This window comes from Hyaena hyaena, unplaced genomic scaffold, assembly GCF_003009895.1.
Source record: "Hyaena hyaena isolate Hyena2069 unplaced genomic scaffold, ASM300989v1 scaffold_101, whole genome shotgun sequence".
NCBI lineage: Eukaryota > Metazoa > Chordata > Mammalia > Carnivora > Hyaenidae > Hyaena > Hyaena hyaena.
The window spans coordinates 1,697,338-1,712,919 of NW_024080733.1; the positions used below are offsets into that span (position 1 = coordinate 1,697,338).

Sequence of the window (15,582 nt, forward strand, 5' to 3'; positions counted from 1 at the left end):
AAATTAAGATATTTTGAAGAATAAATTGAGGGAAAACCATCTCACCCATCGACCACTTTTGTTTTATTATTTTCATTGTTTCCTTAAGAAAGGGGTTCATTATATATTGTTGAGTTTTTAAGAAATGCTTCTCAATGTTTTAAAGGTTTCTAAGACATCTTTTAAAAATTGGATTACTCTAAATTTTAACGTTTCCATTTTGGGTCTCATATCCAAGTTAATCACTCCCTTTATAGTCCCCCAGTTATTATATAACATTATTTCAAGTGTAGGTATCTGTTTATTGTACTAAATAATCCCATCGTGTTTCTTTTAAAGAGATTTAGGTTTTTGCAAAGGACACATTTTTTATTCTCATTTCAGTGTTGCTGTTTGTAAGATCTCTATTTTTTAATAGTATCAATGCCATAGTTAATCTACAACATACAAAAAGACAGATGGAAAATATTTTTATATCAAGACCTTTTATTGCAATGATGCCTCTTTTGTTTTATTTTATTTAGAGAAAGAGTATGAGCAGGGGAGGAGCAGGTGGGAAAGAGAGAGAGAAAGAGAGAGAGAGAGAGAGAGAGAGAGAGAATCCCAAGCAGGCTCCATTCTAGGACCCTGGGATCATGACCTGAGCTGATATCAAGAGTTGAACACTTGACCAACTGAGCCACCCAGGTGCCCCTTTTTTAAGCTTTATTTTTTGCAATGATGCCTATTTGTAAATGGGAATGTTTCTTCTAGAGGAAATGGCAAGGAGAGCAGGGGAGCGGGGGCAGGCAGATCAACCTGGCCAGTGGTCTGCAGCTGCCAGCCAGAGGGACCTCCTTACTCCTGCTACCACTTCTGCCATCTCTAGGATCAGTTTCAGAAATAGCATGTGCTTTGAAATCACCGATTTAACATTGCATAACAGAGTAGAGTTTACTTTGTAATCAATTCATATTAAACTGGAGTTTGCAAGGCTAAAATGGAAAATGTGTGCAGAGTGTGCTGTGGAGAGAGCATAATTAACCCAAGAAGGCACTTAATTGTTTTAAAGTCATTGGTTCCATACAATATGAGCTTCATCATTCAGTCACTAGCTAATGTATACTGGGAGGTAGCAAGATTTTGTTTTAAATTATAAGTGGTGTTACTGATGCAAGTTAATGAATTTAAGGCCAAGTTCAAAATGGCCTGTGATGCCACCCTGTGTCTACTGATTTATGAACCTCTGTAGGTGTACTTGACTAAGAGCTCCGTGGGCCCCAGGACTATGTATTTCCTAGTCAGCGAGGCCTAAACCATCCTTGACACATAGCGTATACCCAATACATATCTATAGGATGATATAAATGATTGAGTGAGGTCAACAGCTATTGTGGTGGAAGAGTATTTGATGCAGGTAGGGCGATCCATTCCAGCCCTGACCGTGCCCCATGCAGGATAATGGAACCAGAGGGAGCCGGCCTCAGTTGTCTCCCTGACATTTGAACAGGTTACTACCATGTGTTCATTTCCTCATTGATACAGCTCAGGTGACAAAAAGAAGAAATCAAAGGAAAGAATCTGAAATGCCTACTCTAGTGCTTGTCTTATAATTGGCACACAGTAAATGGCAGTTTGTTTCACATGGCTTCTGGAAGACTGGGTCATAATATTTGGTCATATTTCGTAAATCTCAGTGGAAGGACCATACCTAACAAAAGACACATAAAACACCACTGATGCTCAAATACAATTTTAATAAGAAATTTAGATATCATTGTGCTAGGAATCAAAATATATGACCAACATTTAGACAAGGGAGGGAGGTCACGTATTTTTGTGAGGAGCTACCCTTCACTTTGATGAGTGTCAAGATCGCCATAGTTGAATTATGGTGTCAGGAGGGTATCCATTCCCTGTATCTGTGAGGAGTAGAGTACAAGAGCATTTTGAAAATCCCATCATAGAGGTCCCGACTCTAAACATGAATGATAAGACTTCAAATCCCAGGATCTAGTGTAAAGCAGAGTTTGGCTCTTAACCCCATCATTCACTAGACTGAAATTTAAACCTATTTCTGAACTTCCCCAAGCCCACATTTACTTTCCTGCAAAAATGGGGAGAATATTAACCTGTGAGGCTAAATGAGATAATAAATTAAAGCACCTAGCATAAATCTTGGCTTAGAGTTTATGTTTATCAATTGTCTGGATTTTTAAAAACTATTAAATAAACTACTTTGTTATATATTTATTTGTTTTATATATATATAAAACAAAGTATATTGTTTTAAGTAAACTCTACCCCCAATGTGGGGCTTGAACTCACAACCCTGAGATCAAGAGTCATATGCTCTACTGACAGCCAGCTGGGTGCCCCCTCACCTCTCCTTATTACCTTGCATTGGATAAAAGCATCCAATTTTTTAAAAAATTAATGAAAGTAGACTTGATCTCTTGTCTTTTAAAGCAAATATGGTACATTGTTAATATTTGTTTAATTTGGCTTGTGTCATATATCAGTTCTAGCAGTCTTTGGGTAGACTCTTCTGGATTTTCCATGTAGAGTATCATGTCATCTGTGAAAAGTAAAAGTTTGACTTCTTTGCCAATTTGGACCCCTTTGTTTCATTTTGTTTGATTGCTGATGCTTGGAGTCCGAATACTATGTTAAACAACAGTGGTGTGAGTGGACATTCCTGTCGTGTTCCTGGCCTTATGAGGAAAGTTCTTAGTTTTTCCCCATTGAGGATGATATTAGCTGGGGGCCTTTCATATATGGCTTTTATGATGATAAGGTATGTTCTTTCTTTCCTGACTTTCTTGAGGGTTTTTATTAAGAAAGGTTGCTGTAGTTGGTCAAATGCTTTTTCTGCATTCATTGACAGGATAATATGGTTCTTATCCTTTCTCCTATTAATGTGATGTATAACATTGATTGATTTGCGAATATTAAACCAGCCCTACAGCCCAGGAATGAATCCCACTTGATCATGGTAAATAATTCTTTTAATATACTGTTGAATTCGATTTGCTGGTATCATGTTGAGAGTTTTTGCACCCATGTTCATCAGGGATATTGGCCTGTAGTTCTCCTTTTTAGTGGGGTCTTTGTCTGCTTTGGAATCAAAATGATGCTGGCTTCAGAGAATGGGTCTGGAAGCTTTCCTTAAATTCCTGTTTTTTGAAACAACTTGAGAAGAATAGGTATTCACTCTGTTTTAAATGTCTGGTAGAATTCCCCTGGGAAGCCATCTGGCCCAGGACTCTTATTTTTTGGGAGATTTTTGATAACTGATTCAATTTCTTTGCTGGTTATGAGTCTGTTCAGATTTTCTAGTTTCTTCCCTTTTGAGTTTTGGTAGTGTGTGGGCATCTAGGAATTTGTCCATTTCTTCCAGATTGCCTAGGTTTTTGGCAATGTTTCATAGTATTCTCTAACATAAAATCAATGTACAGAAATTGGTTTCATTTCTATACACCAATAATGAAGCAACAGAAAGAGATATTAAGGAATCGATCCCATTTCCAATCGTACCAAGAACCATAAAATACCTAGGAATAAATCTAACTGGAGGGTAAGAGATCTGTATGCTGAAAACTACAGAAAGCTGTAGAAGACACAAGGAAATGGAGAACCATTCCATGCTCATGGATTGGTTGTTAAAATGTTGATACTACCCAAAGCAAACTACATATTCAGTGCAATCCCAATCAAAATAGCATTCTTCACAGAGCTAGAACAAACAATCCTAAAATTTGTATGGAACCACAAAAGACCCTGAATAGCCAAAGTCATGTTGCAAAATAAAAACCAAAGCTGGAGGCATCACAATCCCAGACTATTAGCCTGTATTACAAAGCAGTCATCATCAAGGCAGCATGGTATTGGCCCAAAAACAGACACATAGACCACTGGAATAGTAGAGAGAACTGAGAAATAAACCCACAAGTATATGGCCAACAAATCTTCGACAAGACAGGAAAAAGTATGCAATGGAAAAAAGACAGTCTCTTTAGCAAATGGTTCTGGGAGAATTGGACAGCAACAGGCAGAAGAATGAAACTGGATCAATTTCTTACACTACACACAAAAACAAATTCAAAATAGATAAAGACCTAATGAGACGGGAAACCATCAAAATCCTACAGGAGAAAGCAGGCAATGACCTCTTTGACCTCAGCCACAGCAACTTCTTACTTGACACATCTCTGAAGGCAAAGAAAATAAAAGCAAAAATGAACTGTTGGGACCTCATCAAGATAAAAAGCTTCTATGCTGCCAAGGAAATGATCAACAAAAATAAAAGGCAGCCTATGGAATGGGAGAAGGTGTTTGCAAATGACGTAGAGGATGAAGTAGTACCAAAATCTATAAAGAACTTACCAAACTCAACACTCAAAAAACAAAGAATCCAGTGAAGAAATGGGCAGAAGACATGAATAGACACTTTTCCAAAGAAGACATCCAGATGGCCAACAGACATGAAAATATTCTCAACATCGCTCATCATCAGGGAGATATAAATCAAAATCACTTTGAGATACCACATCAAGCCAGTTAGAGTGGCTAAAATTAACAACCCAGGAAACAACAGATGTTGGAGAGGATGTGGAGAAATGGGAACCCTCTTGCACTGTTGGTGGGAATGTAAACTGGTGCAGCCACTCTAGAAAACAGTGTGGAGGTCCCTCAAAAAATTAAAAATAGAAATACCCTACAACCCAGCAATAGCAGTACTGGGAATTGATCCGAAGGATACAGGAGTACTCATTCATAGGGGCACACGTACCCCAACGTTTACACGCACACACACACACACACAATGGAATACTACTCAGCAATGAAAAAAACAGAAATCTTCCCATTTATAACAATGTGGATAGAACTGGAGTGTTATTATACTAATTGAAATAGTCAGAGAAAGACAGATATTGTAAGATTTCACTCCTATGTGGAATTTGAGAAACTCAACAGATGAACATGGGAAGGGAAGGAAAAATGAGTTACAAGCAGAGAGGGAGGCAAACCATAAGAGACACGTAAATACAGAGAAAAAACTGAGAGTTGATGGGTGTGGAGGATGGGAGGTGGGAGAGGTGGTTGATAGGCATTGAGGAGGGCACTTGGGATGAACACTGGGTGTTGTATGTAAGTGATGAATCACATTAATCTACTCCTGAAACCAAGAGTATACTGCATGTTACAAACTTGACAATAAATTTTAAAAATGGCTTGTGTCTTTAACTCTGTTTTCTATATATTTAAACTATATTTTCAAATAACAGATGTAGTTTTCAACAAGTCTTGGTTGTTGTGTGTATTGGGGACATTCCAAATAATGGATACATCAAACATATTTCACTACTTAAAATCAAAACAAAAACCAAAATATGAAAATACCTGAATTCTCTGAAGTTTTTGGATTTTTAAAACATTATATATATATATATATATTATATATATATATATATATAATGTTTGTATTGAGGGAACAGAGAGTTTCTATTTATTTATCTATTTATTTATTTAGGTTTATTTTTAATTTATTTTGGGTGAGAGAGAGAGAGCAAGCAGGGGAGGGGTAGAGAGAGAGGGAGACAGAATCCCAATGAGAGACTCACGAACCGTGAGATCATGACCTGAACCGAAGTCAAGAAGAATAGGACACTTAACCAAGTGAGCCACCCAGGCGCCCCAAAAGGAGATTTTCTTAAGCATATTAATGACTATAAATTTTTAAATGTGTAAGAATTCATCTCTTAAACATGCTTGACCACACAAAGGAGATGAAGAAATATAAAGTATCAAAAAGTTGAGAGAAAAATACTGACATGTAAGATCATTTCAAAGCATATAAGTTCCAAGGTCAAGGATGCTCTCACCTCGGCACCTGCCCTAGCCTCTGGCCCTGCCTGGTACATGGTCCAGATGCATCTAATGCATGCTGCATGCAAGAATAAAATGCAAGGTTTTGAAATTACCCAAGGCCTCTATGAAATGTAGAAGTACTGACCGATCCATCAACGACACAGGGAAGATCCTGTGACTGAAAGAATGAACCTCAAAAGAAGGTCAGATTAGGTCACTTTCAGAATCATCCTGTTGCTTACATACGTCGTTTCCCTTTTTTGGATGTGTAGGTTGAGTAATTTGAAATAAATTCATGTAATACATTTGTAAGCGCGATTTCCGCTTTCATCATGAATAAGTCACCTAACAACAATCAAGGGAACTCATGGACCAGGCTGATGGGATTACTAAGAATGATAGCTCTCCAAAAACGTCTGTACTTGAGCTTTGAGGCTCCTTTTTCCAGACTATGTCCAAACCAGAATGTTTTGCAATCAGATAACTTGGACTTGTATTTCCCTCTTTTTATAATGCACTTACTAAGGTTGTTAAACTCATTGAATAGTTTCATTGTTAAAATCTCTGTAAAATGTTCTATGGTAAAAAGGAAGAGGAAAATAAAATGTCGACCTGCTATAGCTTTATAGATGTGGAAGTCTATGCTAATGGCAAGAAATAACCTAAGCATAAAAGCTTCTCTTAGACAAAAACGCAAAAAAATATCATTCTACATTAAGGATACCCAGTGTCATTAACCCAGGTCTGCCATGTTGTGTTTATGTATTTGTGTTACGTGGAAAGAGGGCCACGGGGTTGGAACCAGAGAGAAAGTTACTTGGTGTAACAACAGCCACTGCCCTTCAGCTCTCCTGACTGGACCTGGGACAAGGGTGAGTCACACACCTTTAGAGCAAGTGAACGTCAGTTTCCCAAGAGGGTCTCCCATTCACTCTTTCTGTTTGCAACGAAGTACCAGGTTTCCTGAACAGTCACAGTGCTTGAGGCGCCACTGCAATCACTTCCAAGTTCACCACCCATCCAGGTAGGGGCTACGTCACCAAGGGAGGCAGGGAGGCTCTGGGCCTCATCCATAGAGTCTCTAATGGCGGCATGCCTGATGGGGAGAGAAGAGGCGGCTTTGTGTAGTGCTAGAGATAGCTAATGACCCACCTCCTCATGGGGACCAGAGCCCATTGTTGGCAAAACCATCACTTATATGACCTGGTCTCAAAAAAAAAAAAAAAAAATCTACCTTTGGATAATAGAATGATGATGGCCAATGCCTAGCAGCCTTTAGTGCCAAAGGTTAAGTTTTGGAAAGCAACTAGCTAATACTCCCCCTGAGTATTTTCTTGAAAATCTATGTGTGTGGAGCCCATATGGCCCGAGATCTTGATAGACAAGATTAAAATTACGAGTAAGCATATGGAAAGTTCTTGAGGCTTCAATTAGTGCTGGCTTTGCATTTATTAAGGTGCACAGTGGCTCACGTTTTCACTAATGACAAATTTATCAATTTTTCTTGATTACACAACCTTTCATGATTGAATGATTTCTTAAGATAGTGGATGATATTTTGGTATTCTCTGCTCTTTTAAGGAAAGCTTTCCAACCTCCTTCTGCTGACCGCTAACTGAGCTCCTGCCACAACGCACTAAAATTTCTTACTCATGTCATGCCAAAGGCCGAAAGGCCAGGAAGGCAAGAATTCATGCCTTATTCCCTTTTTTTGTCATCAAATGATGTGCACTATTAATAGATGCTCAATTCAAACTTTTGGGGTAAATAAAAGTCTGGGGAAAAACTTCCAAGATTTCAAATCGTGATTATAATTTTTCTTTTTCACTTTACACTGATTCAGACTGACAACCTTTTCCACCAGTGTGCCAAGCATCAGCGGTAACAGCGGAAATATTCTTTAATAGGTACTACTCCTTAAGTGGTGGCTTCTTTTATTCTGTGTGCAAATGAAGACAAATCAAATCGGTTTAGAATTACACGTTAACTACACAAAAGTCACAGAGTGGACGTAGCGTTCAGCACTGCTTGTTTTGACATCCTGGATGGGAAGCCCTTTACTCTACTCTCGAAATACAGGGCTATCTTCTGATTTTACTCTGTCTTTTATGGAGGGTAGGTGATTGGTCCAGTAAGAAACGTGTGTCCATCTAGTGGAGACTTTGGATCTGCACCAGGTGTAGACCTGTCTGGGATCTGTTTTTCTCCAGCTCTGCTCCAGACAGACAATCAAGAAACCTCCCTCCCTGCACGCTTCAGCTTTACAGAACAATAATGCAAGTTGTCCATCTTACCCTGTTGCTTAAGTTACAAGATGACTGAAAGGCACGCTCAGGAGAGAAAGTAATGGAATGGAGGATGAACCGTATGTGTGTGTCCATCTATGGCTCCCAACATGGAGGCGTCAAAAGTATAGGAAAAGGGCGTGCCTGTTATGTTGGTATAATGATTAATCAATGACTGAGAACGGAGGGGATCAAAACAGTAAGTCATCAGAAGAAGGAAATGTATTTATGTGAAGTAGACTGGGTCTCCTAAGGACACTAGATCGATCTCTGTGATGAAACAGAATGGGGGCAGGACTTCGGTATTTCATCATCTTACAGTCCATCGACAGGTGCAGTGTTCTGAGATGGGAGGGAGAATCAGCAAGCACAAACAATCTCGTGTGATGAAATCAGAAACGAAGAAGATATGCAGGTATGCAGTGAAGGCAGTTGACAACACAGCGTTTTTAATCTGTATCTATAGAAAACATTTATATAAGCTCTCTAATAGAGGGATTATAGAAATACATTTAATATATAATAGTGTACTTCAGTGTACTTACTGTGAAAATAGCACATTTATTTAGAGAGGGGGATTTTGTGCCCAAAGTTCTTGTGGACGTTTGGAAATAGACCAATTTCCTTCTTTTGCAGGAAATGGTTACCGAGAAACGTGAAAGGTATGCACAACTTTCCATACTCCTCATCAAAAGTCTTCTCCTTTTGGAGGACATTCCCCAGAGTCATCTAGAATGTTTCCATCAGTAAAATATTCTAGAAAAATGTCTGTTTTTTTATGGTCCTGTGCCTACATTTGCCGGCATTCATGCCTCGTGCACATGGCCTGTCGTTCGATCCTCCACGTTCCTTCCTCATAAGTACAGTGACATATGGTACATTCGTCCGTCTTGACTTCTCTTCCAGCTGGGATGACAGCAGTTTCTGCAAAGCAGTTGGGACCTGGAACACAGAAAAATGTGTTTTACCAGGAGTGTGCATAAATGTATAACGCATTTAATTCGGCAGTCAGCTTTATGGTATCTGTTTTATTCACTCTCTTATAAATGACAGTGGAAAGGTATAGTCTACAGAATATGAAGTACCCCCACTGTTTTTTTTTTTCCTGAAATGAAACTGGCGTTATTTACATTTTTTATGAGTGGCCAATACTGTGATTTTCACGAACGGTTCCATTTGGGGGCCTTCTACATAAGTCACATCTGCAACTATTTGATTTGATTAATTCTAAGTAATCCTAGAAAGAAGTTAATGAAATGTAACTCCAAAGAACCCATCTTATTCTTCAAGGCACCTTTACAGGAGAGAGCTTAAATAAGCAAACGACAGGTTTCCAGATGTCACCATCTGACCTGAGGGGCTCCTGCGACACTGGTTGCTGGTCCCACCCCCAGAGCATCTGACTCCCTAAGCGTGGGATGGGACCAGAGACTCTGGTGTGATAACTAGTTCCCAGGTGCTGTTGCCACTCATGGTGGTCTGGGAGCCCACGCTTTTGAAAAGCACCATCTTAGCATTTACCAGTCTGTGCGTCTTCTGCAGGCTTCCACGGGTGCCAAAGATCCCTACAAATCTCAATCAGCTTCACTCAGCCATCGGCATCTTACTCTATGCAAGGTCAAGGGTAATAAAGAAATGATATTACCCTTGAAGAAATGATATCCAACATGAGTTGATACGAACCGTTTTTATGTTATGGTTCACACAGCTGATCCCGATACAAACAGCTGATCTGACTCCAGACCTCCCTCCCAAGCGGAAATGTCAGGAATTACCGTGGCCTAAATAAGGGCCAGCGTTGAACTCGAGCAGCAAGTCGCATTCTCATTCTCCCTTCCTTTGCTTCCAGTCTTTGAGAATGTGCTCGCTACCAAAATGGGCTGAACTGTGATGTATGAAGTCGTAAAAGAGATGAAAGACGGGGCACCTGGGTGGCTCAGTCAGTTAAGCGTCCGACTTCGGCTCAAGTCATGATCTCATGGTTTGTGGGTTTGAGCCCCATGTCGGGCTTTGTATTGACAGCCTGGAGCTTGCTTCAGATTCTGTTTCTCCCTCTTTCTCTGCCCCTCCCCTGCTCGCTCGCTCTCTCTCTCTCTCTCTCTCTCTCTCTCTCAGAAATAAATAAAACATTAAAAAAAAGAGAGAGATGAAAAACATTCATTCACCTACACCATTTTTCAAAACAAACTGATCCAAACAAGCTCCAGGATAAAAAACAGAGTAACGTGAGGGGCTTCTGGGTGCCTCAGTCGGTTAAGTGTTTTGCTCTTGACTTTGGCTTAGGCCATGACCTTATGGTTCGTGAGTTCGAGCCCCATTTTGGGCTCCTGGGTGATGGTGTAGAGCCTGCTTGGGATTCTCTCTCTTCCTCTCTCTCTGCCCCTCCTCCTCCTCTCTCTCTCTCAAAATAAATAAACTTAAAAAAAAAAAAAGAAAGTTGTAAAAAAAAACCCAACAATAATTCTAGGGAGAAAAACTCATGCTTTTATGGCTACTGTTTTTCCCATCAGCCATGCGGCAAAGTGTACCAGCGCCTATCACACACTTGAACCCATGTCCCAGTGCACACAGCCCCTTCTCCCTCCAGGGACTCTGCTTTCATCTTGCCCCCACTCTCCCCACCCAGACACAGCCCTAGGATTCATCCTTTGATTTCATCTTTTCTCCCTTGGAGACCTTGAAACGTTAGCAATCATCCATCTGGGTATGAATCCGTGTTGGCAGCTCCAGTCCTTAAAGTGTATTTACTTATTTTGAGAGAAAGAGAGTGAGATAGAGCATGAGGAAGGGGGGAGGGACGGGGGGAGAGAGAGAATCACAAGCAGGCTTTGCACTGTCAGTGCAGAGCCCGATGCAGGGCTTGATCTCACAAACTGTGACCTCAAGAGCCAAATGCTTAACCAACTGAGCCACTCAGGTGCCTCAAATTGCAATATTTTAAATATATACCCTTGCCCATCCAGTAGGCCAACATGAGGTCCTCTGTCTCCTTGCATTCCCCCAAAACCCACTCGGGCTGCCTTCTAAGCTCATTGGCATGGGCTGACTTCCTCAGCTCTGTGAGGTCAGAGCCAGAGAGTATAATGGCAGTGGCAGTGCCACTCTGGGTGGCACTCACTTTGTCAATGCTTGCCCCACTTGGCACAGGAGACACCCATGAATCTTACATTCTAGCTCTTTTTGGCATGTTTTCTTTCCATTTGTCTCCTTTGCAGAGTTTAAGGACACGATATCCTTCTAATTTGCCCTAATCTCTGTCTGTGTGCTTTGCACAATTGCCCAGAAAATCCATACTCATAGGTATAGGTATTCACATGTCTCCTCTCTAGAAAAATCTGGATTCAGATTTACCAACTACTTGATAGTTATGTGATCTTGGAATAAGTTATTTCATTGTTTTGAGCTTTAATAGCCTCAATTACAGTTAGGCAGAGGACCTGAATAGATACTTTTCTAATGAAGACAACAGACACACGAAAAGATCCTCAGCAGCAACCATCATCAGGGAAACATCTATCAAAACCACAATGAGATACCACCTCACACCTCTCAGAATGGCTAAAATCAAAGAGAAGAAATAACAAATGTTGGTGGTGATGTAGAGAAATGAGAACCCTCGAGCTCTATTGGTGGGAATGCAAAATTGGTGCAGCCACTGTGGAAAATAGTATAGAGATTCCTCAAAAAAATAAAAATAGAACTACCCTATCACCCACTAATTCTGCTACTGGGTATTTACCCAAAAAAACAAAAACACTAATTTGAAAAGATACGTGCAGGGGAGCTTGGGTGGCTCAGCTGGTTAAACGTCCAACTTCAGCTCAGGTCATGATCTTGTGGTCTGTGAGTTCCAGACTCATGTCGGGCTCTGCGCTGATGGCTCAGAGCCTGGAGGCTGCTTCAGATTTTGTGTCTCCTCTCTCTTTTCCTTCCCCAACTCATGCTCTGTCCCTTTCTCTCTCTTTCTGTCTCTCTCAAAAAAAAAATAATCAAAGATATGTGCACTCCTATGTGGTTGCAGCATTATTTACAATCACCAAGATATGGAAGCTACCTGGAAGTCTACTGATAAGTGAATGGATAAAAAAGATGTGGAATATATACATAATGGAATATTACCCAGCCATCAAAAAGAATGAGATCTTGCTATTTGCAGTCACCTGGATGGAACTAGAAAGTATTAATTCTAAGTGAAATAAGTCATTTGAAGAAAGATAAATACCATATGGTTATATATTCTTGCACGTGGATACCCAATTGTTCTACCACCATTTACTGAACAGGCAATCTTTTCTTGATTGTCCTGTGTTTACTCTTTGTCAAAGATCAGGTCGCTATATGTATGTGGGTTTATTTCTGGGTTCTCAATTCTGTTTATTGATCTAGTCATCATACCACACTGTCATTTCATGTGGATTTTCAAATTTGTAGGCACGGAACAGTTCACTGTATACCTTTGTTATCTTTTTAATGTCTGTGGGGTCTGGAGTGATGTCCCCCATTCCGTGATATTACTAATTTGTGTCTTTTCTCTTTTCTCCAGGCTGGCTAGCTGTATTGATTTTCTTTCAAAGAACTTACTCCTGGTTTCTTTGACTTTCTCTATTAATTTCCCACTTTCAAATTAATTGATTTCTCCTCAAATTTTTATTAATTTTTTTTCCTTCTGCTTACTTTGGATTTAATTTGCTCTTCTCTTTATAGGTTCCTTAGATGTAAGTTTAGACAGATTTTAGTACTTTCTTATTTTCTAATATATGCATTCAATGCCATAAGTACCCCTCCAGGCACTGCTTTTGCTGCATCCCACAGCTTCTGATAAGTTGTGTTTTCATTTTAATAAATAAATAGTGTTTTAATATTTCTCTTGAGACTCCTTTTTTGATCCAGGTGTTATTTAGAAGTTAGTTGTGTATGACCAATTATCTGGATTTTCTTTTTAAAAAAATTTTTAAATGTTTTATTTATTTCTGAGAGAGAAGGAGAGAGCGTGAGCAGGGGAGGGTCAGAGAGAGAGAGAGGCATACACACAGAATGAGAAGCAGGCTCCAGGCTCTGAGCTGTCAGCATAGAGCCCGACGTGGGGCTCGAACCCACGAACCATGAGATCATGACCTGAGCCAGAGTCGGACACCTAACCAACTGAGCCACCCAGACGCCCCAAATATCTGGATATTCTAGGTGTCTTTCTGTTGCTGATTCTTGGCTTAATTCCACTGTGGCCTGAGAGCAGACACACATTTAAAAGATTTCTATTCTTTTACACAGTGTGTTTTGTGGCCCAGGCTGGGGTCTATCTTGGCAAATACTCCACGTGAACTTGACAAGAATGTTTATTGTGCCACTGTTGGATAAAGTACTCAGTAAATGTCGATTATAATCAGTTGATTGAAGGTATGGAATTCAACTCTGTCCTTACTGATTTTCTGTCTGCTGGATGTGTCCATTTCTGATAGATGTTGGAGTCTCCAACTGAATTCATGTGTTTCTTCTTGCAATTCTATTGGTTATTTCACCTCATGTATTCTGACACTCTGTTGCTGGTGAATACCACATTAAGGATTATTAAGTCTTCTTGGAGCAATGGCCTGTTTACCTTTATGTTAATCACCTTCTATTTAAAAAAAAATTATTGCTTATTTATTTTTGAGGAAGGGAGACAGAGACAGAACATGAGGAGGGGAGGGGCAGAAAGAGAGGGAGACACAGAATTCGAAGCAGGCTCCAGGCTCTGAGCTGTCAGCACAGAATCTGACGCAGGGCTTGAACTAATGAACCGTAAGATCATGACCTGAGCCAAAGTCTGACACCCAACCGATTGAGCCAGCCCGGAGCTCCAGACTTTCTTTATCTTGGATATATTTCTCTGCTCTGAAGTCTACTTTGAAATTAATATAGCTACTCCTGCTTTCTTTTACTTATTGTTAAAATAATATATTTTTTTCCATCCACTTACTTTTAATATATATGTGTTTTATATTTAACTTGGGTTTCTCATAAACCATAGATAGTTGGGTCTTAAAGTTCTGATTCACTCTACTTCTATGTTTTAGGCCATTAATATTTAAAGTGCTTATTGAGGGGAGCCTGGGTGGCTCAGTCGGTTGAGCATCCAACTCTTGATTTTGGTTCAGGTCATGGTCTCATAGTCATGGGACTGAGCCCTGCATCAGGCTCCCCACTGAGTGTGGAGCCTGCTTGAGGTTCTCTCTCTCTTCCCCTGCCCCTCTCCCCTGTTTGTGCATGCTCTCTTCTCTCTCTCTCTAAAAAATAAAATTGATATAGTTAGATTTCTATCTACCAGATTTGTTGTTTTCTGATGCCCTTGTTCTTTGTTCCTATTTTTGTCTCCTTCTCTGTTTGCCTTTTCTGGTTTAATTGAGCATTTATTATATGATTACACTTTTTCTCCTTTTTCAATACATTTTATATACTTCTTTTGTATTTTTTAAACTTTTTTTTTACTGTTTATCCTAAAGTTTGCCCTAAACATTTACAACTGTCCACTTTCAAACAACACTATCATGTCTCAAGAGCGGTGTGAATAATGACAAATAATAACAAATAAGCCTAATTCCTCCCTCCCAGCCAGTGCATCACTATTATTCATTTCACATCTTCATAAGCATAAATAAAGATCGCTATCCAACTACCTATCACCATACATAACTGAATACATTACTGCCTGTGTCACTTGGAATGGGCTATTATCTGGTAGATCATTTAAGAATATGAAAAATAAGGGGCACCTGGGTGACTCAGTCAGTTAAGTGCCTTTGACCAGGTCATGATCTCACGGTTCGTGGGTTCGAGCCCTGTGTCAGGCTCTCCACTGTCAATGCAGAGCCTGCTTCGGGTCCTGTGTCTCCCTCACTCTACTCCTTCTCCAGTCTCTCTTTGTCTCTCAAAACAAAATAAACATAAACAATTTTTTAAAAAGAATATGAAAAATAAGTTTTTGTTTTGCCTTTGCTTATTTATTTTCTGGTGCTCTTCCTTTATGTAGATCCAAGTTTCTACATTCCCCTTCTCTCTAAAGAGCTTCTTTTAATAGTTCTTACAAAGGAGGATCTTGGCAGAAAGTCCCCTTAATTTTTGTTTGCCGGAGAAAGTCTCTATTTCTCTTTCATGTGTCAAGGATAATTTTGCAGGGCACAGAATTCTCTCAACGCCAACTATTTTTCTCTACTTGCTTGGATCATTTCCTAGGAGAAATCAGATGTAGTCCCTGTATTTTCTCCTCTGTGGGGAAGGGGCTCTTACCTCTGACTTCTTTCAAGACTCTTTCCTTATCTTTGATTTGATTTTCTGAAGTTTGAATATGGTATGCCTTGGTGTAGGGGGTTTTCTGGTATTTATGCTGCATGATGTTCTCTGGGCCTCTTGGATCTGTAGCTAGGTGTATACCAATAATTTGGGGGAAGTTCTTAGTCATTGCTTCAAATATTGCTTCTGTTCCTTTTTATGT

At 39.8% G+C, this 15,582-nt stretch overlaps 1 protein-coding gene across 1 annotated transcript in view; it reads right to left on the reverse strand.

Annotated features, from left to right (window-relative positions):
* Positions 1-8,524: 8,524 nt before the first annotated feature.
* Positions 8,525-15,582, reverse strand: part of VWC2 (von Willebrand factor C domain containing 2) — a 109,543-nt gene continuing 102,485 nt past the window's right edge. The window contains exon 4 of the mRNA XM_039235664.1: positions 8,525-9,056. Within this exon, the coding sequence (XP_039091595.1) occupies positions 8,905-9,056 (152 nt within the window). The 3' untranslated portion in view covers positions 8,525-8,904. The remainder of the gene's footprint in view (positions 9,057-15,582) is intronic.